The following is a 26864-nucleotide window of genomic DNA, read 5'->3' as shown; positions in this document are numbered from 1 at the left end:
CTGTTCACAGCTAAAATCTGCAGGTGGGCCGTTTAGGGAATATTAGTACATTTTAGCTATATAAAAAAAAAAAAAACAAGGACTACGCTCTCCCCCTGTAAAATGGATCAAAAAAAAAAATCAACATATAGAAATCAAAATGGTGTTGAAAATAATATAGCTCAAGATTCATTGTCAAAGGCAAGTTATCAGCACTGGTACTGGTATTGAAAAAGTTTGAACAATACTCAGCCCTATTTATAAAAGTGACTCATTCAAAAATGAGCAATGCACCATCTTCCAGGAGACCCCCGTGCCCTCTGACTTAAAGGACCTTCATCTCCATCACTTGTCAGACAGCATATTACTAACAGCATGGAAATGGCAGTATTTCTAACCATCCATTAGTCTTTGGTTTGCCATTTTGGTCCACAAAGAAATATCACAACAACGACTGGACAATGGCTGCAATATGTTACAAATATTGCAGGTCCAAAGCCGGCTGACTTTGCCTATTCTCTGCATTTCCTCTTGCGCCACCGACAGACATTCATAAACTTCGGTTATATTGGCATGATATTAATTACAAATTCCTGTCTGACGCTTTGGTTAATTTGTCTAAAAGTTTTGTTTTCATTGAAATCTGCCTCAGAACAGCTAGTGTTGCAAAAACGCCAATTTCCTCATCCCATTTGGAAAGAATGGTCTCACTTTGATCAATATCTCTACAGTTTCTGTCTCACCCAGCACACATACACAGAGTAATGGGGCAGTGGTGGAAAGTACCTAAGTGCATTTACTGTTCAGCTACAGTACTATAAATCCTTAAAAAAGTTGTGGATACTTGTTCTTTACTTCAGAGGGAATATCATCATTTGCATCCCACTGAATTCATTCGAGGAGATTACACAAGATCCATGATAAAAGCATTTAGCCAATCAATTACAATAGATCATAAGTAAAAACAGATACAGACATAACGGCAGATGCAACATGCATAAATACATACATACTCAACAGCAGGATGAAGCCTCGCAAAGGCAGTCAACAAATAGAGGTTTAAGCAGAATAAACATCACAATGAATGCAAACCACGAACATATATGAAAGCAAAGAGAGCCTAGAGTGCCACACACTCTTGCTGTAGGTGCAAGTCATTTGCTTGGTAATTATCAGTGCACAAAAGAACCAAACAGCCTCCATTTTTCTGTTGTACTCTCCATATAGTAGATTTTCACAACAATTGTTTACATTCCTTTGACATTGTCACTTTGCCAATTTCACGTACACCATGTACATGAGATTATACAGAAAGTATTCAGTAGTGCATTGCTATAGTTTATTGATTATGTATTGTCACATTGACCAACTGCAATGCTAGTTTTATGTTAATGAATAAACAATAATAGTGATGATAATAATATACTGTACATGATAATATATCCCCCTGAAAAGAGTTATGTTTAGGCTTGAGCATGTTTAGCTGTTAATATATGTATACTGTGAATTCTTGCTATATTATTACATATGTTTATGGTGTCAAATGTACATACAATCGCCAATAATGTATATTTATATCACTTTAATTAAAATAAGCCAACGATGTAATAATTATATTTTGAACAGTTGTTGTGAATTCCTGCTCTGAAGTGTTATTGTCTGATTGCAGTCACATGTTCCTGCAAATGTTTCAGAATAAAAGCCAACACTAGAGGGCTTTTAATTTGAAACAGAAAAAGGATGTGTTGAGCTTGTATTAACAGAGTAATGCAGTAACTACAACAGGGAAAACAGACGTTAGTCAAAAGAACTGTGAAAATTGTATTTTCTCATGGCGTGCCGTGACGTGGCTTCTTTTCAGCAGCACCACGCCTATTATTGTATTATTAGTACCTCTGCTTAACTTAAGGCTCTGAATCCCTCTTCTACAGTTAGCTGTGGGTAGGGGGAGGACGACTCCCAGGAGAAAAGTACAACGCTCATGCTCAGCCTACTTTCAGAACTTTTTGTTTCGAATTGTTCTGACCCTTCAAACCCTGTTTCTTGAAATCTTTTCTCAGGAGGAAAAGTTGGAGGTAAAATATGCCCAACACATTTTCCTATCACATTATCTGACTGGGGAGTTGCCATAAATGTATGATTCATATCTCTCCACACAACAATGTACGATATTCTGGCAAATTGCTTATGATATCATGATGTTGTGCTCTGCAGTAACACCACATTGTTGCACTTCCGCCCCACATCTGTTCGTCTCTCTGTGAACGTTGCACATTTTGCAGAATGGTGGTCAACATTAGAAAACAAAATACAGAGAAACACAAACATGTCAGTTGTGCTCAGATATTAAATAAAAACCCAGTGGAAACATCCTTTTCCTCCTTGGGCAGCCTTTTGATTCCATTTTCTAATTAATTACTGGCTGTAACACCTCGGCTGTGCTGACATGGAGAGTGACGTGTCCCCGGGCCCCCAGTCACATCCACCAGCAGCCCTGGTGGCAGGGGAGCTGTGTTTTTAATCACCTGGCTACTGGCATTATCAAGCTGGAAGACCCGTCACCTGCTCTGCACACAGATGCTTGTTCATTCGTCTCTGCCAGAGGTCAGTGTGTCTGAAAGAAGCGCTGCCTGCTGTTTCCTCAAACCGCTGTGCTTCACTCCTCACTTTTTAGAGCCTCTTGAAGGCACACGTGTTGCATTTTACCCTCAATGAATCATTACCACGTTAGTTCCATGGCATTACTCTAATTGCTGTAAACAGAAGACAATTGCAGGGAAGCCTCTTCTCTGCATTTTGCCACCATGCAGGTTTGGCAAGAAATTGAATGGATGGTTTTACAGTGACCCTACGGGGTCCGGAGTTCATGGAATACATGTGCACAAAGCAGAAAACTGGCTCTGCTTTGCACATACTGTAACATTACATCATCACTCATGTCACAGTATTTAGAGCAATTTCAAATTTACATCAGATTGTTGAGGAACTTCACCTTTTCAAGGTTTTTTTATTTTTATTTTTATTTTGTATGCAACAGAAGCCTAAAAGAGCAACTTTGCTCATTTCCACTTCAATGTTTCCATCATGAAGTGGAGTGAACATGGAAAACTTTGACATGTGGACTCATTTTTATACTGTTGGCAGTATTTTCTAATCTTTTATGCTTAAATTTAACTGACGACTCCAAATTTAGAAGTAGTGTCACTATTGGGTTAGTGCAAACCAACATAGTTGGAATATAATGACTGATATTCAAGAGCATAAGCAGACATCAGTTGTTCTCCAACCATATGTGAATCTTTCAGTTCTGTGAGTTGACCCAGAACATCCCCAGACCGTGTTATTTTTGGAGATGGTGCAAGCATAACGATTTGGTCCTTGATAAAGTCGTTTCGGTCTTCGCATTCCAATATATACCTTGAGAGACTTTGACATTTGTCAATGTTATATAATAATCCACATTCCACATTCCACACAGCATAATTTGTTCAAAGATATATTGCCATTTCTTAACTAAAGATTTTTTTTTTTAAATGTAAAAGGTGATGTCGTTCTCAGACACAAGTTGATTTTTGTCACATCTGATACATAATATCTGTGAAGATTCTCATTAATCTCGGTCATGGGCAATATAAGTGTTATCCAAAGACAACTACTTGCTTGCAATTCTTGAAAACATTTCCCGCCAAAGGCCTCTACGGTTTTAACTGACTTGATGGGGGTCCCGGACTTTAACGTCTTCTGGGGGTTGTCAGCACGGATGAACAGATGAAGACAGGAGAATCTTGGTTTACAGAAATGCAGCTGTAAAAAGATGGGGCATGCACAAAGGCAAGTACATATACTAGTATAGATTAATGTTCCCATGGCAGGAGTGCAACCACATGGAGCGGTTCTGGTGATCTGGCCAGGGGAATGGGTAGTTGGCTGGTTTAGATACTGTTGGGGAGTGATTGGGGGGATGAGGAAAAGGTGAGCAGGTGGATGTAAGAGTCAGGTGGCTGAGACTGCTGAGCCTAAGACAAAGTAAACGGCCAGAGGCAGTCCTTGTGACAACTTAAGTATTATTCATTAAGATAACAAAATGCAGATCAGATCACTTAAATTAAAAGACTTTTCAAACATAAATAAAAACACGTGTTTGGTGAGGGATGACTTTCTGTGACATTTGTTTCCTTGCAGCAAAGAGAAAGTGATGGGCTCAGAGGAGACCATGAGATAACATCTGTCAGATAAATGAAATGTAATGTAATGTAATAGCAGTCTCTTTCACAAATTGAACACAAAGGCACATACGTTTTTTTTTTGCTGGTTTCTTACAAGCTGTTGAAATTATGTCAACATGAATCACTTCTTCTGAAAAGAAACACAGCACAGCACTTTTCCAAAGCAAACACTGTATCCATTTCTTGAAAACTTCCTATTTACTTTTCTTGTGGGGAAAGGCGCTAAGAGCTTCAAAAAGGGGGACAACAATGCCTTTATTGAATTGTTGAAATTGAAGCTTGCTTTGTAATGACTTGCCCTTTTGCTTTTTAAAATGTATTTTATTCCTTTTTAGTTTGATAATATTTTAAATCTTGCCTCCTTAAAATTTGAAGTATGTAGAACTTTGTACTGTATTTTTACATGCATGTTGTTTCTCAGATCAGACCTAACATCAAGTTTCTGGGTGCATTCAGAGGACCAGGCTGCACACAGTGTCCTAGATAAACCAGTTGAGCAACCTTCAGCAGGGCATGCTAATTGAATTGGTAAATTCAAAGGTCAATTGGATGCAGAGTAGCACATCACTACAGCTCTGATCCCCTGGCACAGACCACACATTATGACCACATTATGCATTACTTTTTTTAGATTGAAAATATGAAAAAAGATCATTTTTCATCGTATGATTTACCATTCTGGTTTAATTATCTTGTATAGTCTATCTTACTGTGACCTACTCTTATTTCTTAAGTTTGTAGAGAGCAGATTGATTAAGAAGTAAGAGTCTGAATAATACTAAGTGAAATCAAATTAGAAGCTACAACTATATATTACATAATTATACATTGTAATTCATTAGTGTTATGTGACCACTTGACAAGGAGTGAACAGTCACATATTAGTCCTGCTGGGAACCAGGGGTCTAACATTTAGGGAGAATTGCATGGAATCTTATTGATGACTTAAATCTATCCCAATATCATGTTTATTTATAATTGCCAAAAGAAAGATGGGAGTTACACAGTCACAGTAAATTTACAGACTAACAGAAAGTGTTTGTCGTCGTCACTGAGCCCGTCATTTCAACTGTTTCCAATAAATTACATTTTTATTATAACGTAAATGCAACAGCAAACATATTTTGAAACACACGTAATTGCAATTAACAAAATGAAAAAAGTTTGTGAAATTACATAATTAGCAAATTACTAATATGCTGATAATAAACAAACATATATTAATATTCATTCAATAGTTACACAACTAGGAAAGACAATTTTACTGTTACAATGCCTCCTCTCAAATAGCCTGATTGATAACCTCCGTAACTTCCTCTCACAGCTATTTGAGTTTGTCTTTTAACTATGACATTCAGATCTTGAACAAATTTTAAAAAGGAAGAAAATTGGGACCTTGGCTAAATTTATAATGCGACACACTTGAATGTTTTTCCACACATTTACTCTTGTACATGATCTCACCCCTGGAGACTGGTTCTGTTTAGACAAGAAGCAGCTCTTGGTTAAAGTTAGAAACATGGTGGTGTGCTTTAGCACCGATAATGGCACTGTGACTTGAGACACAGTGTGTTTACTTCCATTTTATTTAAATTGTCCTAACCTTAACCAAAGTGCAGCAGTTTATAAAAATAGTCCTTCATCCATTCAGTTACAATTACAATTACCACCTTATGGTTGAATGCCAATGCAAAACGTGCAGGTTGTATTTTACATCCATCTCTTCCCAAACTCAAATAATAAAAGTAGTGAAGACTTTGACAGAAATTCTTAATGTGTTCACATGGCCAACAAAAGCTGATTTACAGTAAACAATGCTTCAAATAGCGAAAACATTTCCCCTCGGGGATTGATAAAGTAACTACCTAACCTAAATACAGATGTTGCTGCAAGGAAGTTCAACATTCTAAAACCTGGATGTTTCACATACATCTTCAATCATGATAGCACACAATATCCATACAATCACAGTTTCTAGATGGACACCCACATGTAGCATCACCAATTCAGCATCTGACACAAATATGAAATATCTCTCCTTCTGAGTTATGGCAATAAATGATGGCCAGACAAGTGTTTTCATAGAACTGATGTCACAGTGAAGGTGACATTTTGAATATAAAATGTCATCACTTCATCATTATTAGATTCATCATTATTACTATCAGTGTGAAAGGTTGTCATAATTATTGTGTCTATATCTCAATAATTTATACATGTTAAATGTTAAATATATTCAGTCCATCCTTGAGTCCAAGTGAACTTTTGTGCCAAATTTAAAGAAATCCCCTCAAGGAATTACTGAGACAACGCAGTTCCTGAGATATTGCATTCACACAATTGGAATGGGCAGATTGGATGGCATGAGGTCACATTGAGCTTGACCTTTGATCACCAAAAACTATTCAGTTCACGCTTGAGTCTAAGTGAACAATTTTGAGGCCAAATTTGAGGAAATTCCCTCATGGGTTTACTGATATATCTCATTCACAAAAAAATTAAAGACATGAGGTCACAGTGACCTTGACCTTTGACCACCAAACTCTCATCAGGTCCTGAACATTTTTGCAACATTTTAAATTTTCCCCAAATTCTGTCTGGGCGTTCTGGATATATCACCTTCATGAATAGGGGTCAATGTAAGGTCACAGTGACCTTGAGCTTTAATTCTCAAAATGTAATTAAAACATTCTTAAGTTGAAGTGAATGTTTGTGCCAAATTTGAAGAAATTACTCAAAAGAAAGGGGTTTGAGAGATATCATCATTTCTGAGAATGAGAGGGATGAGGTCACCTTAAACTCTGACTTTTGACCCCCAAACTCTTATCGTTTTATCTCTGAAAGTGAACTTGTGTATATATAGATATGTTGTTCAAAAGAATGGATTAAATTGAGGTCACAGTGACCTTGACCGTTGACCTCTTAAATATATGCACATCATTGGGATCAAGTGTACTTTTGTGCTAAATTTGAAGAAATCCCCTAAAGGCATTCTCGAGATATCTTGTTCATGGGAATGCGATGGACAGACGGACGGACAACATGAAAATACAATACCTCCATTTATTGCTGTCGGGATAGCACGGAGGCATATAATTGGCCAGCAATTATGAATATCAAGTTGAAAAAAACGTTATAAACTTATTTTCCAAGAAACAAGATTGGTCATTTTCATGCAATGATGAAATACACTAGACAGCAGAACAAATGTAACATTCAGTAATAACATTCTTATACTGTTCAGCCACTGCTAGAGTTGTGTTAAGTGATGTTTTGAATAAAGAAGTAGAGATCAGTATGGCATAAAAATAAGGGAACAGTAAGTTATTTGGTCAGTGTTGTACTTTAGTTCACTTGATGTGAATTCAACTTTAATTATTGTTACTGGTTGGCTTTATTGTGAAACACTCCTTCTAAATAGTACAAATTATTTTGTGGAATTGTGACTTTCTTAATTGATAGTCAATCCTACAAGTTGCAATAATGATCTTTAAGTTTAGGTTAATGGGTGAGTTAAATTACAGTGAGGGAAGACAACCTCCGACCCTTGATTTGAGGCCACCCTCTCACTTATTTAAGAGGCCCAACACACACACACAAACTCTCTCTTACACACACGCACACAAATCAAGTTGATCCATTCATAGAGATGAAATCCTGTCTGACTCCACATCAGTCTGGCGCTTGTCTAATGAGCAGTGTGGCAAAGATACATGATGAAGAAAATCAATCATGTATAACACCACAGTGAGCCAGGGAATTGTGAGATTTGTCAGTTAATTTCATGCTAATTGAGTCCCCAACCCTGGGGTTATTTTTACCCTCATCACGGCTCTGATCACGTGGAATACTGGGCTCCTTGCTCACGTGGCATTCATTAGACCAAAAGCATCAATCATGATTTTTCTGTCTCCCCTCAGTGCCCGCCAGAATCACTAACATATCAAAGGACGTCACAGTGAACGAGGGCAGCTACGTCAGTCTTATGTGCCTGGCAGTCGGTCGACCTGAAGCCAACATCATGTGGAAGCATAACTCACCAAGGGGTAAGCCACGATGGACTTTATTTGACCTTTTTTTTTTATTATTATTTTGTCACCTGAAAGGTGTTTTTTGTGTGGAAATCTTTTAATAGAGTGTTTGGTTTATGCTCATAGAAAAATAATGTGAAGAACAAAATCAACAGTCAACATTCTACGGTGCTGTATCTGATGTTTGTGGATTATTATGACATCTATCTATACCTCCAGCTATCCTTAGCTTAAGTCTGTATTGTAGATTGTTTATAAAAATGTGTCAAAGTAAATTTTGAAATTTCACAAAATGAATGTTAAGCAAAGCTGCAGCAGTATTACTTCAGTGTAAATGTGCCCCCCCCCCACACACACACACACAAACCCAGAGACACACGATCGGCCTGATGTTGACATTCCCACACCACACACGCACCTCCAGCTTCAGATGATATTCACTTATGTGCTGAACAGCCTTTTACCTCCACAGGTTTATGAATCTGCAGCTTTTGTGTTAACATACTGTACCCACAAGAGGATTTGTGATAAACAACGCCATTGACCAAAGGCCTATTTCCTTTCCCACTTGGTGGATTTCAGGGGTTGAAGCGGTACAACCTGTGGTCTGACAGGAACCAACGCCAATCAAAGCATGATTTGGCTGGAGGCCACAGTTGGTTTGGTTGGATGCGTTGTGCGATAGCCTCACAGCCTGAAAAAGAGCCAAGAGGCTGTGTGCGCCTGTATGTGTGAGTGTGCTTGTGTGTTTTGTGTTCTAATTGTGTCAGCTCCATGCTTCCCACTGAGCATTCAGCAGTGTGAGTCATGCAGCGCTTCTCTATAGGATCAGATGTTCAGCCTCCAACATGACATGAATGCTTACAGCCCAGCTGTTCCTCTCTTCCTCACCATTATATGTAGAGCCAGCAGAATCTGGTTCTCACAGCCCAGTGGCCTCCACTGCCTCAGCCATCCACAGCGTCTATTTACTGATTCTCCTATATTTAATCTGAATATCATAAACAATTTGTTTACAGTGTGTGTTGTTGTCACGTTTGAAACGGACAACTTTAGTGACCACAAGTCATGTGGTTATATTTACTTCAACTGTGTCCAATTTAATGTTTTAATGCATACAACATTTAGAATGTAATTAGCACTTCAAGAGCAACCTCTTAACTTGAATTAAGAAAAAAAAAGAAATTAAGTAACAAATAAAGTCAGTGGGTTGTCATGTGGATTGCAATTGAGCCCGAAGTCGCACAAAGGAGCGCAGTCACTCCACACTACCGACCCCAAGCTAATGCACAGCAGTAATAATAGTAGCAAATGAAGCAATGGAATCATACTTTAAAAGTAATACTGACATCCATAGCCAGACAGCCTCGTGTGCAACCGTCTTGCGTTTGTGTTTGTGTTATAGTCAACAGGGAAGATAATAGGTTATCTTACTTGACATTTCTCTGAGTTGCACTAATAAAAAAGAGAGACTGTGGGGAAATGTTTGGGCAGCCACAGAAATTATTGCTGGCAGTCAGAATCTTAAATGTTTTTTCCTGCAGAGTGGCATTTTCCAGACTAGCTCCTCACTGTTTGCTTTTCATGTTTGTCACCAGCGATAATGGACTGTTCCCTCTGAGGATAGTGTTTGTGTCTGTTAGTCCAGCACTAAAGAGAGCAGCCATCTCCCTGAGTTAAACCACATTTCTAGAATGTCTCAAATCGATGATGTAGCTGCCTTGCCAGTTGATAGTTGTTTTTCCATCGCGTATCGTTTAAAATTTTCACATTCACATAATGTCAGGAATATGTGGAATTGTACAGCAGCAGCTGATGATGCAGAAAGGTACCTGTTGTTTCACTGAAGATGACACATGACATATCTCAAACGTGTAAGGAAATAAGAAATATTAAAGTTGCACTGCTTAATTTTAGCTTGAAGTTTCAAAATGTTTACACAATGTTTAAACAAATGTTTAAATTACTGTCAGATTCCCTGACACCCATTAATGTGACTCCTGTTACAAATCCATTGCAACATTGAATGGAGGCTGTAAAGCCGCTACAGTCACTGTTTGCCAATAAATCCTCAGATAGGTATGGTGACATACTGCAATAAGAGTTGCGAGGAGAGTAGTAGCTCATAAATGTGTTGCTTCAATGGTCCTTTACTAAATATATGTACCCTGTCAATTTAAGTTTCACCTTTATTTTGTGCACTGCAAGATTCTGTCTCCATTTCAACTCAGGGGGATGACATAAATTATTCAGCAGCGTCCAGTTACTCTCTGGCTGCTGGCCACTAAAAGGATTAAAAGATATATGGTTGAAGGAAAACAGTTTGTTCAGGGGACAATGCATTATGGATCTCTTCAGCCCATTAAGACTCATTAAGGTGGATAGGTTGTGAATGTAGCCTCACTACAATGTTTATGTGGCTTTTCTTTCTAAATTACTGCATTTGAAAGATGACTGTGCTGTGTGTGCTATCCTTAAAGGTGCTGTGACATAGGCCTGTATTCAGGAGTTATGTGACAACATAATATAATACTGTATGCACATGATTTTATTTCAGCCCTGTATCTTCAAAATTGTGTTTGTATACTACTAACTAATAGTCTGTACTATGAAGCAGGATTTGCGATTAAGTTTAGGTTAGCTCAGGTTTTTCAGGACTACAAAGTAAACGTCTAAACAAGATACATAATGGTAAATTATGCTTCAGATCTAACCATGTTGGCGCACGATAACAAATCAAAATGTGTAAAAGCACCGCCTACTGACCAATTAAATTAGATTAAATTAAATTGTATTTATATAGCACCAAATCACAACACAGGTTAATTTAATGGCACTTAACACATTAGAGTCCTTACAGCAGAACTTTACAATATTATACAGAGAAACCCAACAATTCAACAATTCCCACATAAACAAGAAGGGAAAAACTCCTCTTTAAGGGAGAAAAACCTCCAACAGAGGGAAGGAAAAACGTCCTCTTAACAGGAAAAATCTGGGGATCTGGCTCGATCTGATTGGAAACCTGGCAAAGCTATGCCCCACCCACCGATAGCCATAACCTGACTGCACCACAGACCTGTCAATCAAACAGACACAACCCCCAAAAACACAGCTTTTTGAAGCCTTTTTTTTTTTCATTATTCTCAGAATTATTTTCAGACGGACCTCCAGAACACTAATAAAAAGGAACAACTTTTGCTAACAACACAGAAATAACTTGTGGGGAAATTTTATTGACTGCAAATTTAATGAGAGAAGTTGAATGGGAGTCTATGGAGCCGGAGGCTTTTTGGATCCAACCTCTAGTGGCACTCAGTGGTATTGCAGCTTAAGGCTCTTCCGCATCAGCCTAATTTTTCAGACCCACCAGCTACATCCACTTTTATATACATTCAATGCTACTGACCAATCAATTGTCCTGAACAATGTTATCATCAGTCATTATATATTGTAGATTGTAGATCGTGTGGAGCTCAGTGAGCAGACATTGAGAAGATCTCTGTGGACTGCAGAGTGTTCGGTGTCCGGTAAATCTCTTTGGCATTCCCCGACAAGTTTTATGTTGTTATAGAGATATAGGTTCCATTTCATTGTGCTTTTGTATCCTGATATGCCACAACAGAAACTGATTGCAGACTGAGCACTAAAGCCTTGTACTTGTACAGAAAACCAATTAACCTCTTTGGATCATGTTTTTATATTTATTTCTTATTTGCTCCCTAATCTGCCCATCGTACATGCCATAAGCATACAAATCACATTAAACTCTGTAATCTGAGTTCAAACATCTGTGAACTCATCACCTCTAAGGCACTTTACATTAACATAGTTATAGTATGTATTATTGCATTGCACATTACACACACTGTTTTTTCTGTGTACATTTGCACTAGGATATATTTTGTACTTTATCATAAAGTTGTATTTATATACCACCTGCCTTCTGTATTAGTTGTATTTATCCCCTTACTTTTCAGTTATTAATTGTTCTGTAGCACTACACACTACACTCCTAATACTTGAAAACTTCCTTGGCATTAAACTGCTCTTAGTAAAATATGCAGCTCTGCTGTCAGTACACTACAAACATTATTTTATGTTAAAGCCCTCATGCTGTATGCTGGTGCTGGGTTAAACCAGCATGTGTTCTGGTCTTGCTGATCAAGCTTACATGTGATTTCAGCCATTACAGCACAAGATGAACAATTGACTACCCTGAACAAATCTGTATGAAAGTGAACTCAATTTTAAAAAGTGATTTGAGTATAATAAGGACATTCCATAATATATTACAACAATGACAAATGTATCAGTAGAAATAAAAGGACATTAATAATAATAATGAAATAATACATTCATAATAATTTAGTTAACAGTAACTATAACCTTATGGATTAAAATTCAGGCACCTCCATACTATACATGTTCTTTTTTTTTCTTTTTTTTTAAACACTTTCCGGTAATTCTTTTCTCCTTGTATCCGTTTCTCCGTGGTCAGGATTCTGCCCTGGCATTCACCAATGGAAATATCCTGAAAGAAAAATAATAATCCTTATACTGTATACATATATATATATATATATATATATATAGAGAGAGAGAGAGAGAGAGAGAGAGCGAGAGAGAGAGAAAAAAGATTATTATACATTCAGAACTAAAAACGCTCGAGCTCCACACGCAACACATGACGCCATGAGGTTCACTTACATTACAGACATTGGATTGAATATATATTTGATAATTCTGATTTACTGCATAGAGCTCTTATGGTGCATTCATAAGCAACTGGGAAGTATCAAGGTGAGTTGGAAAATGCACCGTAATACCAGGTGAACCAGCAATATCCCACTTGGGAGGTGGGAGGTTTTTGAGAGTGCCAAAAAGAAGGTTTGATGTTACTGACATGGCAGTGATTGAGGCGAAAGATAGAAATGTACCTGCTCCCAGATTATATGGCCAAATGTGATAAGCCTAGCATATCTAGTTTAGCTAGTTGTGGTACATGTTAACAAAAGCAGTACAACAAAAATTGTAGTGCTTAAAAAAATCAACCCCCTGAGCTCCATTTAGTCCCTTGGTTGGTTTATAAGGATAATGACAATGTTGTTTGTCACGTTTTACAATCAGGGACCTCTATCTGCAACAACTTGGTGAGAGATTTAGTTACCCAGAACTAAATACATGATGTTGCCAGTATGTCAGTCAGTGTCCTACACTTTAACCAACAACCTTCCACCACAAATCCCTCCATTTGATGAAACTAATTGGAAAAAAATATATAAATCACAAAACATATCTGGCAAAACAACAGGGTTACTCCTTTGTAACCTCAAATGTATTCACTTTGTCAAGTTTTTTCAAAAGGTTTTTGTCCCCACAGAGCTGACTTTCTTTCTGTTCTTCAATCATTAATATTTTTCAGAGTTGCAGATTTGAAAACCTGTCAAGTAAATTGTGAGGCAAAAGCTTACATAACATCTGAGGAACAATCATTTGAAAAAAAAGCTGTGCTGAGCGCTTTTCACAGAACCACAGCAGCACAGACAAACGTTGTCAACTTAAGATTAGTGTCCTGATGAGTTCTATTCACAGTGTTATACAGCAGGATTGAATCACACTTTATTTGCAGTGACGTCATCTTTGAACAATACAGGCATTGCTGCAGTTATCACTGGGAGAAGAAAAGCATGTGTCCAGGTGTTTGTCAGAAAAAAAACATCAGATCCTTGAAATAGTTGCAGTGCATTGCATGTCACAAAGTGACATTGTTTGTTTGGTTACAAAATGCCCAAATAGAGCTTCTCAGTTGGTATGTTAGCAGGTTTAATTCATATCAGGCCTGCACCACTATTTTTTCCTCCGAGCGTGCTGTAGCTGTAGCGTATGTGCTTTCAACTAACACTGTTTTAGCAGCTGGTTAATAGTTACTTTTAATTGTTAACCCAAGTTCGTGTAATTTAGTTAATTCAGTTTGTGGCCTGCAGGCTGTTTGCATACTGGAGAAACAGATGAACTTAAAGCGTGGCTGTCGGAAACTGCATTCCTCCACCTGTATGTGACAGACTTTCACTGGAAGTTGACAGATTGCTCGTGTTTCCGCCCTTACATGCAAAAGACTTGCAGCACTTAAAGCAACGAACGTTGTCGGTAGCATCAACTGTAGAAGAGAGTAACCACACTTTCAAACGTTTATTCACGTTTCCGCTGTCTCAAAGAACAGGCAAGTATCTGTGTGCTGCTGCACGGTGCTGCAGTGTTTGGGTGAGTGGAGGGGAGCACAGAGCTCTCTCCTGGACCAGGAAGTTGAGTTGATGAGATAAATTGTGCAGGATAACGTAATGTAGCATTTAATAAATAAGAAATATATATTCCTAATTGCTCCACTGTTGATAGCGGAACCGTTCATGTCAGACCTTATCAATACTTCGCTCTGGTGCTGCTTTGGTTTTTTATAATTTTTATACCCATTCCTACCATTCAGTAATACTGTACAAATTTGTTTACTTGACTTGGCTAATGCTGATACCAGCTCATACAAACTTGCTCAACACTTTCTGTTCTTGCTGAAGTACAGAGGTATGCTGGAGAATAGTGAACACATTGCTTAGAGAGCTTAAGGGGTCATCAGATTATTTCATATACCAGAGTAAGACAGTAGACAGAGTGCTTGTTAGCCTGTGGATATAATTCCTGGCAGAATACAGACTTTGACGAAACTCATATTAGTGCCTCTCAGTATTTGCTTTTTGATGCTTTTTGGCCGCAGGTCATTTTTTATCTCCACTAACATTACTGTCATTTTACTACATGCATGATATGATCGATTTTTGATGGTACTTGTTAAGTATGTTTTGTTCTCATTATTGTTTTGTTACAACTCCCTGGAATTCCAGTCCTTTTACTCTGGCCATCCAACCTATTCCTTGTCACAGTTTCTGACACTTTTCTGGGCGGCGGCCATCTCAATCCTTGCTTGCTACTATTGTACACTCCTCTGAAGACCCTCTGTTGGCGTTAGGCCTGTCTGTAATGGGTCCAACCACTTTTGTGATAGTACCTTCAAAATGCACATTTAGAGGGAGAATAATCAAGGACATTAGGGGCATTACTGTGGACTTGACATTGACCTGTTTTTAGTCAATCTAAAGCACATGACAGGTGAAGCAGCACGAAGGCAATGGAAATTCAGTGGAAAAAGTTAAAAGAAAACACCTTTATTGCTCCCCATTGATTAATTAATAAGCACTAGCCAGTAGAGGGAAGGAACTTGGTGTTAAAGCCAACCTGATGCTCATTGATGTGTCAGGTTGGCATCTGATCAGTTCAAAGTTTATTAGGCAGTTATACAAAGAAGTAATTAAAACAAACCTATCCTCAGCTCCAAGGAGAACAAAGTCCTGCAACAGATGATGTGGCCCCCACAAAAGTCTGATTATAGAGACTTGTCTGGGATTAGGTGAGTAAACAAAAGACTTTGAGACAGCCAGAATCGACAGAAGAACTGTAGCATTCTCAAAGACGCTTAGAACAACCTACCTGCCAAGTGTTTATTTAATTTATCTTCATTGCAATGAGACTGGCATGTCTGGGAACTGTGGCTGCAACAATTTCCCCTTCTGGGGGGAAACAAGTGACACTTGCCGTAAACTGGAATGTAAAATAGCTGTACAAGACCAAACGATTAGAAAAGTATGAGGGTTAAATTAGTTTATAAATGACCCAAAGACAGTCTGTCATATGTCCACTCGGCTTACTGTGGAACACACAATATACATTCAAAAGTTTAGTTTAATCCCTCTTCAGGCATGTCCTTTAAGTCTTCCGGCATCAAGCTGGTGTAACAACCCCACTCAGTCTCCATGGGAGCAAATTACCAGTGAAACATTTTACTTTTCAGTCCTGCTCTACAAATAGTATACTAGCTAACAATAGCAATGTGCTCTGACAACTGACTTTGTACATTTACATTATAACCCATAGTGTCCTGTTGTCTTCCCTCCATATAGCTTAGAGCCATCTAGCCCTTCTATCAGGATCCTTTTTTAGGACGTGTCAGAGAGCAAATTGAAGATGCAACAAACTACACAGAAACTCTCTGGCATAGCGGTATTGATTGAACTCTTTAGTTTAAAATAGAAGTTTGGAGATATGTTTTAACTTCATCAGTTTTTTGCTGTTGTCATGTGTTCAGTATGCAGGATTGTTTTCCCCCAGAAAAGAGCATGGTGATGAGAGCCTGCTCTGAATGAACGTTGAGCTAGTATTGTATTGTACTGTGATTTTGAAATTACGGAAAGATGTTCAGGGTATTTGAACATCGTCCAAGACATGTACAGAGAGACAGAGTTAGATGGACTGAGGACCTCTGGTGGGCGCAGGGACTGAGTCGGAGACAGACAGACCGACAGGCAGACACAGGAAACCACAGGCAGGTAGAGAGAGACACCACCACCAAACAAAGTAATGCAGACAGTCCAAAACTAACATGAATCCTGAGTTTAAATCAGTTTATTAGATGACACTGTACTGTTGAGTACAAACTGTTTACATCGCGCTACATGAGGTCGCTAATGGGCTGGAAGGTTTGGCTGCTTGAATGCTCAGGCTGGCTAACGCCTTGAGCTTTACTGTAGCACGTAGTTAATGCTAGCCTGAGCTTTAAAACAACTCACCATCTGTGGTATACCATCTTAATCACTGTCTGAGAAAAAAAAAACAGGACAAACTATGGGGGCATATCACAAAATGACTTGGAAGCTGCTCCAACACATGGGAGCATAAAACCAGAAGGCTGCTTTGCAAGCTTTCGTTCAAACTCTTGGAATCTGGAAAGTACCAGAGGACCTGAGGGACTTCACTTGCTTTATGGCTGACGAGCATGCACATATAATTTGGTACCATGCCGGTGAGAGCTTGTAAACCATTATAGATAGTATTAGTTGAGTATTCATGTCATGTTATATGAACTGTCAAGAGAACTTCACTGAGAATTGTGAGGTTACCATAGGGATAGTGTGGTCTCCACCTACAAATAGCACAAGTAATAATTGGATAGTTTGCAAATTCTTTCTCAAATTCATTAAATCCTGGAAGACCAAGGAGAAACGTGGGACTAAACAGAACCCACCATGACAAGTGGAACACAGTTATAACCCGCATATGTGTTTTACATACATAATTCAAAATTTATATTTTGTATTTAATTGAAAACATAAAGAAAATCATGCAGAGAAAAGCACGCACATGTTGAATAGCTTTTGTGATACAAAATGTGTGTGAAAAGTATAAATTTGTAATTGTTCACGTAAAAGAAGCTTATTCAGCTGGTTTGGGTGGAGCTAAATATTACGTTACGAAACATGAGTAGATCTCGGACACTTTCATTTTGTCAAAGTAGCTGTCTGAGGAAAAAAAGTTGGAGACAAATGCACTAAGGAATTTGTAGCACGACTAGGCTACGGTGGGGTGCGGGAGAGGAAGTCAGCCACGGTCATCTGCGCCCCCGGCCTATGGACCACCTTGAAGTTAAAAGGCTGTAAGGCCAGATACCACCGAGTGATCCGGGCATTGGTATCCTTCATGCGGTGGAGCCACTGTAGCGGAGCGTGGTCCGAACAGAGGGTGAATGTGTGTCCCAGGAGGTAATAACGTAGGGAATCGACCGCCCACCGGATGGCCAGGCACTCCTTCTCTATCGTGCTGTACCTGGCCACCCTCTCCAATAGTTTTCGGCTGATGTAAAGAACAGGGCGGTCGACCCACCATACCTGCTGAGACAAAATGTCCCCCAGCCCTCTGTTCGATGCTTCAGTCTGCAAAGTAAAGGCGAGAGAGAAGTTAGGTGTGTGGAGGAGTGGTTCCCCACAGAGAGCCTGTTTCACCCTCTCAACCGCCCACTGGGACAGCTCCGTCCACTGGACCGGATCTGAGGCACCTTTCCGGGTCAGGTCGGTCAAGGGGCTGGTCAGCTCTGCGAAGAACGGGATGACCCGTCTGTAATACCCCGCCAGCCCCAAAAACCGCCTCACCTCTTTTTTCGTCTTGGGTCGCAGGCAGGCTGCGATAGCAGCAGTCTTGTCCACCTGAGGGCGCACCTGCCCGCCGCCCAAGGGGTACCCCAGATACCGTACCTCCCTCCATTCAACTGCACACTTCCCCAGGTTGGCGGTGAGCCCAGCCTGCCTCAGGGACTCCAGCACTGCGCCCACCCGCTGCACATGCTCCACCCAGGTGGTGCTGTGGATGATGACATCACGCAGGTAGGCAGCCGCATATGCAGCGTGCGGACGCAGCACTCGGTTGGAAAGTGGCTGGGGCACCGAACAACCCAAAGGGAAGTGTGGTGAATTGGTATAACCCAAACGGAGTGGAGAAGGCCGTTTTTTCCTTGGACTCTGGCGAGAGAGGAATCTGCCAGTAGCCCTTGGTTAAATCCAGTGTCATAAAGAAACATGCAGTGCCCAGTCGGTCCAGGAGTTCGTCGAGCCGGGGCATTGGGTACGCATTAAATCGTGACACATCATTCACCCTGCGATAGTCCACACAGAACCGTATAGATCCATCCTTCTTGACAACAAGAACAATGGGGCTACACCAGGCACTGTTGGAATCTTCTGTTATTCCCATCTCCAGCATAGCCGCCAATTCTCTCCGAACAACTTTCCTCTTGTGTTCAGGTAACCTGTAGGGTTTCGACCGCACCGTCACGCCCGGAGACGTCTCAATGTTGTGCACTATGAGGTTCGTGTGTCCTGGCAGGAGGAAGAACACATCAGCTAACTGCTTCTGCAACTGGGCAGACACCAGAGAAACAGATTCCGCCTCTCTCCATGCTTTGAAGAGGTTGAGGTGGTAGATCTGTGTAGCTCCGCCCCTGTCAGAATGCACCACCTCATAGTCGACGTCCTCTACTTGCCGTGTGACCACAAAGGGAGCTGGAAGAAGGAAGCAATACAAGTACCTTTTCTCCCGGTGTGAATTGCGTCAGCTTGGCCCCTCTGTTGTACAGTCGTTGTTGACGTTCCTGGGCCTGCAGCAAATTCTCACGTGACATCTGACCCAGTGTGTGGAGTTTTGCTCGCAGGTCCAGGACGTACTGAATTTAATTTTTGCCGGGGCTCAGACCCTCCTCCCAGTTTTCCTTAAGCAGGTGGAGCACCCCCCGTGGTTTCCTGCCAAACAGCAGTTCAACAGGATAAAATCCCGTGGAGGCCTGGGGGACCTCCCGCACTGCAAACAACAGAGGATCAAGCCATTTATCCCAATTGCGTTCATCTTCGTGTATGAATTTACGAATCATGGATTTTAAAGTCTTATTCAGACGCTCCACCAGACTGCCAATCTGTGGGTGATAAACACTGGTCCGAATAGATTTAACTCCCAGTAATCCGTAAAGTTCTCTCAGTGTTCATGACATGAACTGGGTGCCCTGGTTAGTCAGAATCTCTTTCGGAATTCCGACTCGGGAGATGTCCTGAAACAGAGCCTGCATGACACTCTTTGCAGAAATGTTGTGCAACGGCACACGGGATATCGTGTTGCGTAATCCACCAGAACTAACACAAAGCAATATCCCCGTGCGCTCCGGTGAAATGGCCCGATGAGGTCCATACCGACACGTTTAAATGGGACCTCCATCAAAGGTAGAGGACGCAAAGGTCGGGAAGAGCTCCGGGGCCGGCGGGGCCTGAGGAATCGGGGAACTGGAGGGGGGGGGGGGGGGTTAGTGACCGAGGAGCCAGTCTCTGTGGCTGGATCCTTCTCCGCGGCGTGGGAATTGGTCGAGCTGAAGCCGGTGGCCAACCGCCATCCCCCTGCCCACTGGGATGAACCGCGAGGTGGTCTTCGGCCAGGGTGATGGCGGCCTCAAGAGTCGCCGGCCGGTGGCAGCGGACCCATGCCGATGTCCTGGGCGGCAGCCCCTCCATGAACTGCTCCACCATGACCTTCTCCACCACCGCCGTGCTCCTCCCGCGCTCCCCGGCTGCAGCCATCTGGTTGCCGAGTCCCGTAGTCGCTGCACGTATGCAAATGGACAGTCCCCGGGCCTCAGCCTAGCCTCTCAAAAGTATTTTCTGTGACCCTCCGGGGACAGGCCCAGCCAGTCCATGATGGCCCTTCTGACGTCTGCATAGACTTGTCTGGCCCCGGGTGGCAGCCCCAGGGCCGCTGTCTGCGCTTCTCCCGTGAGTAGTGGCAACAGCCGCACCGCCCACTCCGCCGGCGGCCAGTCGCACGGCCCTGCCATTGCCTCAAACATTTCCAGGAATGACTGGACCTCATCTGCAGGTGTCATCTTATGCATTACCACCCCTGACAAAGACGAGGGTCCCGGCGCTGGTGGAGCCGCAGCTGGCCGGCTCTTTCACTCTGCTTGTGACTGCAGCGCCCCCAGGAGCTGCCGGTTCGCCTCCACCTGGTCGCGTTGCATCGCTGCTATTCCGCTCAGCATATGCCCCAGCGCGACGACCAGCTGCGTCAGTATTTCTTTGGGCTGCCCGTCTGTTTCCATGCCCCACATTGGGCGCCAGTGTAGCACGACTAGGCTACGGTGGGGTTCCTTGGACACAGATGACCCGCTGCACACACAGAGTTGAGTTTTAAACTTATTTATTTTTCAGGCCACTCGAGTCCCTGTCACGGCGCTCTCCTGCCCTGCTTCCGAGCATCCGTCCAGTCACTGCTTCTCACCTCCCTTTCCTCTCCAGGTTCCGCTCACTTATCAGGGAGAGACAAAATCAGTCATGATTGGGCTCAGCTGGACTATTTATCCTCTTCCCGGCACCGTTCCCGTGAACCACTTCCCCACTCTCTGCCCCCTGCAGCTGAGCTAACCACACCCCGCCACCACAGAATTGTTTCTCAAACTTTTTTGGTCCATCTCCCCCTTACCCATTATTCTGGTCTCTTACAAACCTCATCAATGGAAATGTTGGCTACATGGCTTCTTTGAATATTATTACAGATGATTATATAATCAAAAAAGCATGTCATTTAATGCCAAATCACAGATTTGATTTAACTGAACATAATTTTTTCCTGGAATTCTTGACTGATAATGTCTTCATAAATGCCAGCAAGTAATCGAGCCCTTTTGTTGTCAAAATAATGATGTCACGCTGCAGCATTGATTACAATCAAGACATGCCAAAGTGTACCTGTGTCAGAAAACTGAGTTTAGCAAAGCCATTACTGAAAGACTTGGGTGAAAGACAGAATCTGAGAAAAAAAAACTTTGGCAATCTGACTGTCATAGCCAAGTCCATTTTTTAACATTGCAACACCATGCCATTCACAGCCAAACTGCTTCCTGGCATATGAATTTACCAGCCTTGAGCTGCCTCAAGCCCATTAATCTCTTGATTTATAAGATCTAACTGTTTGGGCTGCTTGTTTGGGTTTGAATTTGTTTTTATATCTTGCAGTAGAAGTGTTAATTAACTGTACTAATGAATCTCTATGAATGAACTGTCAAAGTGAACTGACTTTTCTGAATCACCACTGACTAAGTCAATAGCTTTTAGCAATGGCCATATATGATTAACTGTACATTACCTCCTTGTTAAAAGCTAGTTAATAATCTGTGGAGCCCACAGTAACAATAATATTCTTGTATTTAGTAGTTTTGTCCTGAATTGGACATAACAGCTTCAGGACCAGCAAGAGATGGAATTAACTGAATCAGCATCTTGCATTATTGATGCAAGACACTTGGGGGTTCACCATATAATGCAAATAAACTGAAGTTTAATGACCACCAATCTTTGAATTGAACCAACTGAAATGATTTGAATCAGCAGAGATATCCATGATTTCTACTTCTATTTAGTAATATTACAGTTCTGTCTTCCCACCTTGACAGATCAAGATAATGTGACATTCAACCAGCATCTGTGTACTACAATACTAAAATGCATTGCTTTAGTTTTAAAAAGGAAAGTAAAATAAATGTAAAAATGCAGCCCCACGTTCTTCTCTCATGTAAAACTGGGTCAAACTAATTGGTGCCTGATAGCCACCCAATAAAGAATTCACTTGCACAGTCTCTGTGCTTCTCACAACAGAGCTATATCAATCTTGTAATGATTAAAAAATGTCTCTGCCTCATGCATATTAATTTTTTTTTACTTTAAAGGGAAAACTCGGTAAAAGCAAAAAGCATTTAAAAAGTTTTTTGTGTTTATAACATGTTAATGTTAAAGAGTACCTTAAATGGAGGCAATATGATCTGCATTATATCAAAAACATTTAAATAATAATTACACTAGATTTTGTATTGCAGTTCCTGGGTGAATGGAAAATGCAAAAGATGTGTTTCCAGATTTCTTTAAACATTGAAAGAGAAGTGCACAGTCTTAGAAGGATGTCATTCTGGAATCTAGGGGCATATGAATTAAATAAGAAATTGATGTGTCCAAAATCCCTTCCTGTTCGCTATGTAATGCACTACATTTATTGTCTGCTTTTACAAATATTTTTTATTTAAATTACTATCTCCCGCTTAAATGAAGTTCCACAATGGTAATTGAGCCTGTGGCACACTGATGAAAGCTTGATCATCGGCAGTATTGCGAACTGAATAAGTTTGGTGTCGGTGGTGACATTATAGGCAAAAATAAAGCAGCCAGCAGTAGTTGTTCAGCTAGAGAGGGTGGCGCTAATGACACAGGCTCTTCCACTGCTGGCTGACTGATGGGTGACACCCGGTATTATGGCAAAAAGTGAAATAGACACACTTTGGCCTGTCTAGGCGGGACAGTTTCACATTTTCCTGTAGTGGACAGAAATGAAACCTCCTACATTCATATAGCCATGTGACTTACAGGAAAATTAAACTTTAAGAAAAAACAACATGGTCAGGTTTAGGAAAAAGAACACGGTTGGGGTTACAACAAAAACAAACCCCAAAGGTTGGGAAACAAAATACAACTCAAGTACAACGTTGTCACCTCCTGAATTCAAACCTCCTGCATGGCATTCTCTGATTCATTCCACCAGGGCACCTCTCCTGATTCCTAATACCCTCAAAAAATGTCCATTGTAGTCTACTTGGTCACATGATCTTCATTGTATGTACACTAAAATCTATTAACAATTCTATAATGCATTAGACAACCCTTGTGCTGCTGCATCTCACTCATTGCTGCACATTCGAGTTAAATTCCCGGAGTAAAAGATAAGCAGAACAACGAAGCAATTAATTGAAATTAGAAAGTTGAATAGTGCCTAGGCCAGTTTATATGTGTTGTTCATGTAGCTAATGGAAACATTTCATATATAATGTGTAAAATTTACATTATTTCTCCAGTAGAGCAGTTTCCTCATATACTGTACCTGATTAAAGTCGCCTTTATCATGAGTCAAGTCAATGAGGAAGCAATGTGGGTTATAGTAGAATTGAAGAAAGCTCTATTCATGCCTATATGAGTTGAATTTTATCAAATTTAAAATATGTTTATTGCTTTTTATGTTTATTGACTTTGTACATTTGTTAATAGAATGTCATTGTGTTCATGTGCAAGATACACAGGTGAATACCACCTGTTACCAAATGTACTCCATGTTTAAAGTCTTTTGAAAGGTTTATGACAGGACTGTAGAGTGAAGGTTTTTCCAGCCCTATTCTTTTGAGAAAGGTAGAAGGCTAATACTGATGGTCTTGCTGGCCATACATACAGTATGTTGGCAGTTTAGAGTAGGGCTGGAACAAAATCTTATCTCCCCAATTTGCGATGTTTATTGTTGATGGTGAAATCGCAGATGTACACATACCAGAGGTCACACAAAACGTGCTTAACTCAGCATACTCTGCTGCACTCTGGACAACGTGTACTGTGGGATTGTTCATGAGCAACGGGAACAGTCCTGGAACTTTTGTGTGTGCTGTGCATCTTCCGACAGATTTAAAACACATCAGATGGAGGTAAAAAAAAATACACGAGCACCTTTTCTGCAATAATTGTTGATTGCGCCCTCCTGCACCACGTGCATTAATGTGCTGCACTCCATTCATGCACATTCAGAGGCTTGTGGAACAAAATGTGTATGTTTGTTTGCTTAGTTTTATTGTGGAAAAGCAGACATGTTTGCCTCTGTTTTTGCAAACAATGATGGATGAAAAGTGAAATTTGTGGAATTTTAAAAAGATTTAAACAGTTTCTCCCCTATCTGTGTGTGAGGTCGCCCACTCTAGCCTCTCAGCATTTCACTCCATGACCCCAAAGAAAAAATCTGGAAAGGTCAGGAAAGTTTATGAAACTTTAAATTGTGGAAAAAGTGCGGCAGGCATAAAAGTTTTAATTAAGATTTTGAAGTTCGAATGAAGTTTCCAGGCGAATGAATGAATGAGTAGGAATAGCTTGAGATCAGTGGCTTTGAAAGTTTCTCTAATTCACTCCCATTATAACTATGGACCAAACAATGACAAATTCATGAACAGGATTTAAATATAATACAACTTAAAATTCAGTAAAGTTTTGAACATTTTGACATTTGAATAGCGTTTCTACCTGAAGACATAACTTGACAGATTTAAAAAAGTGTGAAAATTTGTGAAAAATTCGGAACATACGTGATTTAATTTTAATGGGAAAAAACCTCTGAAAATGTGTTAAAGTATGCGAGTTTTTAATTCCTCCGCAGTATGGATATTATATATACTGCCATAGTGCAGTGTTAAAACAATTGCTGTATCTTTTATTAGGCAATTACCAATACACTGATGAAATGGTGTATGGTGACCATCATTTGTTTAGTGCAAAGATATAAAGTATTATATGTATTTAGTGGGGATTAATTGCATACCCTTCCTATGACAGTTAAAACTCAATAATTAATTACCCACAAATAACACTCTTTAACAGGGTAAAACAGTATGGCACACAATTTCTGACATAAACAATTTAAAACTGTAGTAGTTTTACAATTGACACATTACATCACAGAACGACATGCTGGGTACAGTATGCAGAGAAATAATCTGTTAATAGCTGAGGGAGTCCCCGTCGCTACGGAGATACGCTAGAATAATTTGTGCCCAAGAGCTGCGTCTGTTGTTGGAAGTTTTGGGGTTTCAAAAAAATCCACCAAGGACCAAAACTCTATATTTTATCATTTGCCGAGCCACTGTTGCGGGTGGTGCAAACCCTAGCAGCTCACTCAATCACATCAGCAGAAAACATGTTGGAATACCAAGAATGTGATTACGGTCATTAAATTTGAGGTTGTGAACCAGTAGCCGGTGAAACAGTGAAGCCAAACGGTCGGACGTTGCTTAAAGAGCCATTTTCTCCAGGGTCTACATATGAACGCATGCAGTGGAGTGACATTACAAACACAATAATGATCCATCTATGCAAGGACAGTTGAGAAAGACATACTCTGAGCAATGATTAAAACACTCCGTGCGAGGTGTGTCTTGTGTAGTTCACAAATTGTCTCTTTGCTGGAAATGTCTGCCTCAGGCAGGCATATGAAGACAAGAGTTGTTACCCCCTGGTGCCATATAAGGCAGTGCATTCTTAAGCGGGCGCTTTTATCAGTTGTACACAAAGGAAAAACATATGCTATTGCTAAGAGAAAGGCTGGACAATGTCTTTATCTTGCAGAGTCAAGGAAGACAATCATTTGCATCTTTATTCAACTGTGCAATGTATAAAAGATGACATTCAAATGTTATTATATTCTATGTACTCCTGAAAGTAGAATAATCCACTACAAACCTGTACAAAGAACCAGTTATGCAAATAAAAATGTAAAAAAATAACCGTGACATACTATGAAACATCCAGAATCATATAAAGGTTTATGGTTATACCACCCAGCCACACATTTAAATGTTAAATTCACTTCAAAATAAAGATGTTCTTGTATTTGAAGTGTACAAATAAACCAAAGAAGTGGGGTCTGCCCTTGCTTTCATGGTTATCAGGGACAAGAGAGCTACAGTAGATCACACAAACAGTCCGTATGACGTTGGGAACCAACAATACCTTATACAATGATGGCTATATGTGTCTCCCAGAAGCAGCCAAAACCTGTCCGTTAAGCCATTATGTGGCTTGGATTCAGTCATCCCAGTCTGTGCTCTGTTTCTTGTGTCAAATCTTTCCATCGCCCGCTCTGATGGTCACTATTTTTCCAACTGTTTGTCCCCTGAGACACTCACAAGCCAGTAAGTGTTTTGTGTTCCTGCTACAACCATATGCCACCCTGTCATTAACTGATGCAGAACTGCATAGCAAAACAAGGGGGTGCCATTATATAAAAAAGAAAATTTAACAAATGCATTTCACCCTTTTGGTTTGTGATTCTTTTACGTTTCTATGAGAACACATTGAAGGGTAGGATAGTGTTGAGTAAATCTTTATTTTGCCCAAGGTGAAATTTGGTTTGTAGGCAGTAGTTGACATCCTTACATACTGTATTTTGACACAATATAAAAATAAAATGTACAACAACAAAATTAGACACATAGAGCCAGAAGAGAAACATATAAGTCCTCTTGTCTTAGGACAGTAAAGTAGATATAAACAAAAGATTACATCATGGTCTTTTGGTCAATGACTATTGCTACCATTTTTTATTTTTTTTAAACAAATGGCTTATTGGAAAAAACATCTCAAGT

At 40.3% G+C, this 26864-nt stretch overlaps 1 protein-coding gene across 2 annotated transcripts in view; it reads left to right on the top strand.

Annotated features, from left to right (window-relative positions):
- The window catches only part of opcml (opioid binding protein/cell adhesion molecule-like), a 338109-nt gene that overhangs the window by 261253 nt on the left and 49992 nt on the right, over positions 1-26864 (top strand). For both annotated transcript variants that reach the window (XM_069713720.1, XM_069713719.1), the window contains one exon: positions 8126-8251. In XM_069713720.1, coding sequence (XP_069569821.1) covers positions 8126-8251 — 126 coding nt within the window. The remainder of the gene's footprint in view (positions 1-8125; positions 8252-26864) is intronic.

Source organism: Brachyistius frenatus, unplaced genomic scaffold (genome assembly GCF_029030835.1).
Source record: "Brachyistius frenatus isolate BFR_SWC_R1_liver_20210118 unplaced genomic scaffold, ASM2903083v1 Contig_121, whole genome shotgun sequence".
Lineage (NCBI taxonomy): Eukaryota > Metazoa > Chordata > Actinopteri > Embiotocidae > Brachyistius > Brachyistius frenatus.
The sequence above is the reverse complement of the archived record's forward strand: the minus strand, read 5'-3'. Positions and strand labels throughout refer to the sequence as shown.